Source organism: Nanorana parkeri, unplaced genomic scaffold (assembly GCF_000935625.1).
Source record: "Nanorana parkeri isolate BGI_ZX_2015 unplaced genomic scaffold, ASM93562v1 scaffold1251, whole genome shotgun sequence".
In the NCBI taxonomy this organism is placed as follows: Eukaryota; Metazoa; Chordata; class Amphibia; order Anura; family Dicroglossidae; genus Nanorana; species Nanorana parkeri.
In genome coordinates, this window is record NW_017307519.1 from 84,158 (window position 1) to 88,256 (window position 4,099).

At 55.8% G+C, this 4,099-nt stretch overlaps 1 protein-coding gene across 1 annotated transcript in view; it reads left to right on the top strand.

The window, feature by feature from the left end:
- FAM63A (family with sequence similarity 63 member A) overlaps positions 1-4,099 on the top strand; it is a 26,016-nt gene that overhangs the window by 19,592 nt on the left and 2,325 nt on the right. Inside the window, exons 6-8 of the mRNA XM_018568839.1 lie at positions 309-455; positions 2,555-2,715; positions 2,989-3,159. Coding sequence (XP_018424341.1) covers positions 309-455; positions 2,555-2,715; positions 2,989-3,159 — 479 coding nt within the window. The remainder of the gene's footprint in view (positions 1-308; positions 456-2,554; positions 2,716-2,988; positions 3,160-4,099) is intronic.

Sequence of the window (4,099 nt, forward strand, 5' to 3'; positions counted from 1 at the left end):
AGTGTGCGGACACCTTACATTGGCGCCCACAACTTCCTCACAAGGTCACCGCTGCCGCCCCTCTGCGCTCTGCCGCCCCGAGGCCGGACCTCGGTGGCCTTGTGGGAAATCCGGGCCTGCCTGTGTGTACTGCCCAAAATTATTTTGACAGACTCCCATCATGTTGTGTTTTGTGAAGTTAGACTTCATTAGGAAGTGTCGGCTGGAGCGGTCTCGTGTATAGATGGGGTGACATGGGGCGCGCTCACTAATTTTGTGTGATCCGGGTGTATCCTCTGCGGTCCCCACATCGCTCCTCCTTCTTGCAGGCCTCCTGGCGGAGCAGTTCCTGGAGACTTCGGCGGCACAGTTGACCTATCACGGCCTATGCGAACTGATGGCCGCCGTCAAAGAGGGCGAGCTCAGCGTCTTCTTCCGGAACAATCACTTCAGCACGTTGATAAAGCACAAGGTACGTCTCTGCACCCCGTCACCCCTGATTGGAGCTCCGCACAGGCAAGCGGGTCAATGCACAACTAGGATATGTATACGGGAACAGTTCTGCTTGCCAAAGGTTTCGTGATTCTGCCTGGTGATCCAGACACGCCTGCCAGACTGCAAAGCCTTGCACCGGAGGTAGGGAGGAAGGATACAACCCCTGACACTGGTGGTCGGGAGGAAGGATACAACCCCTGACACTGGTGGTCGGGAGGAAGGATACAACCCCTGACACTGGTGGTCGGGAGGAAGGAGACAACCCCTGACACTGGTGGTCGGGAGGAAGGACACAACCCCTGACACTGGTGGTCGGGAGGAAGGACACAACCCCTGACACTGGTGGTCGGGAGGAAGGACACAACCCCTGACACTGGTGGTCGGGAGGAAGGACACAACCCCTGACACTGGTGGTCGGGAGGAAGGACACAACCCCTGACACTGGTGGTCGGGAGGAAGGACACAACCCCTGACACTGGTGGTCGGGAGGAAGGAGACAACCCCTGACACTGGTGGTCGGGAGGAAGGAGACAACCCCTGACACTGGTGGTCGGGAGGAAGGAGACAACCCCTGACACTGGTGGTCGGGAGGAAGGAGACAACCCCTGACACTGGTGGTCGGGAGGAAGGAGACAACCCCTGACACTGGTGGTCGGGAGGAAGGAGACAACCCCTGACACTGGTGGTCGGGAGGAAGGAGACAACCCCTGACACTGGTGGTCGGGAGGAAGGAGACAACCCCTGACACTGGTGGTCGGGAGGAAGGAGACAACCCCTGACACTGGTGGTCGGGAGGAAGGACACAACCCCTGACACTGGTGGTCGGGAGGAAGGAGACAACCCCTGACACTGGTGGTCGGGAGGAAGGAGACAACCCCTGACACTGGTGGTCGGGAGGAAGGAGACAACCCCTGACACTGGTGGTCGGGAGGAAGGAGACAACCCCTGACACTGGTGGTCGGGAGGAAGGAGACAACCCCTGACACTGGTGGTCGGGAGGAAGGAGACAACCCCTGACACTGGTGGTCGGGAGGAAGGAGACAACCCCTGACACTGGTGGTCGGGAGGAAGGAGACAACCCCTGACACTGGTGGTCGGGAGGAAGGAGACAACCCCTGACACTGGTGGTCGGGAGGAAGGATACAACCCCTGACACTGGTGGTCGGGAGGAAGGAGACAACCCCTGACACTGGTGGTCGGGAGGAAGGATACAACCCCTGACACTGGTGGTCGGGAGGAAGGATACAACCCCTGACACTGGTGGTCGGGAGGAAGGATACAACCCCTGACACTGGTGGTCGGGAGGAAGGAGACAACCCCTGACACTGGTGGTCGGGAGGAAGGAGACAACCCCTGACACTGGTGGTCGGGAGGAAGGAGACAACCCCTGACACTGGTGGTCGGGAGGAAGGAGACAACCCCTGACACTGGTGGTCGGGAGGAAGGAGACAACCCCTGACACTGGTGGTCGGGAGGAAGGAGACAACCCCTGACACTGGTGGTCGGGAGGAAGGAGACAACCCCTGACACTGGTGGTCGGGAGGAAGGAGACAACCCCTGACACTGGTGGTCATTAGGAAGGATACAACCCCTGACACTGGTGGTCGGGAGGAAGGAGACAACCCCTGACACTGGTGGTCGGGAGGAAGGATACAACCCCTGACACTGGTGGTCGGGAGGAAGGATACAACCCCTGACACTGGTGGGCATTAGGAAGGACACAACTCCTGACACTGGTCAGAGCTCCAGGTATTTTGCTCCTTCGCCTATGTTATGACTTTGCATCCAAACGGTTTCTGATCCTCAGCTCTGCAATAAATTCCAGTACTCCCGTCCCATGTTATCTGAGATCCCGGGTTCCTGATTGGTCTCCGCGGTCATTTTGGGATTGTATTTTATGGCATTCGGCTTCTATCTTGCTGGGCGCCTCTCTATTCCTGTTGGAGAACATCATATATTTTCATTTGGTGCTATGCTCCCTCTGACCATTAGGGGGCAGAGTTGACTGGGAATGTATATTGGTTTCTACGACTGGGAATGTATATTGGTTTGGTCATGATCATGTCCCTTTAAGAAGCAGAGGTGTATGCGTTGCGTGCTGTGCAGGAGGAGAAGGTGATCTGGGAGAGTCTTCACAACGTGGAAGGGGACAGCTGCTTCTGCGACTCCGACTTCCACCTGACCCAGATGGAGAAGGACGCCACGTACAGCCCCCAGCAGCAGCAGAGGCAGGTCGATCAGGTATGACGGAGGGGGGCGGCATCAGACCTCAGACGCAATACCCTAAAGAGGAACTCTGCCCTTAATCAAAACGGGATTCGCGATGACCAAGCTGGTCGTCGCTGGGGAGATTTCTACCCACTTCCTGTGCAGTGGTGTCACCTTGACAGGAAGTGATGGAGAAATCTGGACAAGGGGGACACGCACAACACTGCATGTGTTTAACCCCTTCCAATTAGTTTGCTTTTGACAGTCTTGACTCTTGTCCTTTTTTTTTCTTTTTCACCATGGCAGGATTACATGATCGCTCTGTCGTTGCAACAGCAGCAGCAAGGCCCCCTGCCCATCAGCGACCTGGAGCTGGCCAGACAGCTGCAGCAGGAGGAGTACCAGCAGCAGCAGCAGCAACAACAGCAGCAGCAGCCCCAGGCCCCGGTACCGGGACCGTCACAGTCCCCTCCGCAGGTAATGTGGGATCTCGGGGTGTCACGGCAGACCTTAAAGAGACCCTGTCTCAAGTATTTCAAATGCCCGATGCAGCGTTTTCCCTAAATGATATTGCAATGTGTCTTTAAAGTTACAAAAAAATCTGGGAGTGTCTGATTGCTGTCTACGCTGGCCCAGCTCCTTTTATGAGGCAGCCAGGGAGCTGTGAAGAGGAATACTATAGAGCAGCCTCCCCTTCATCACGTGACTTAGTTTATTCCCTGTGATGTCATCACTGGCTCTCCGTGCTTCCTTATGCAATTCAGCTGATGGGAGGAGTTATGCAAATATCAGAATGTCTTCGTGGGTCAGTCTGGAGAAGTGGGAGGTCCTAGGCAGGCTTTTTGCATGCAGACCGCCCTAGGTAACACCCACATGGGATGCTGAGCCTCCTTGATTGAAAGAACTGATATTCAGTGAATGCAAGGGGGTGGGGCCAGGGACAGTCAGGCTGGGGGGAGGAAGAGCTAGATGATGCTGAATGTCCTCCAGCCAGGAACAGAGGCGGAGCTCCATCTGACTTGCTGCAGCTTCTAATGCACATTGCGAGAAGCTCTCAGTTTGCAGTGACATCAGAGGAAGAGGGGAGGAGCCGGTACAACTGTGCAAGACTGAAGGGGAGGACGGAGGTCAGATAGAAGACTGAAGGGCAGGACGGAGGTCAGATAAAAGAGTGAAGGGGAGGACGGAGGTCAGATAGAGTGAAGGGAAGGACAGAGGTCAGATAGAAGGTTGTAGGGAAGGCCGGGAGGTCAGATAGAAGACTGGAGGGGAGGACGGAGGTCAGATATAAGAGTGAAGGGGAGGACGGAATTTAAGTTGCATCTTTAGTGTCATCAATGTTGACTTGTAGATAATGAAGTCAGGTGACTGTTAGGCTCCGCCCACTACATACATTTTGCTGTGGTGTGAACCCCCC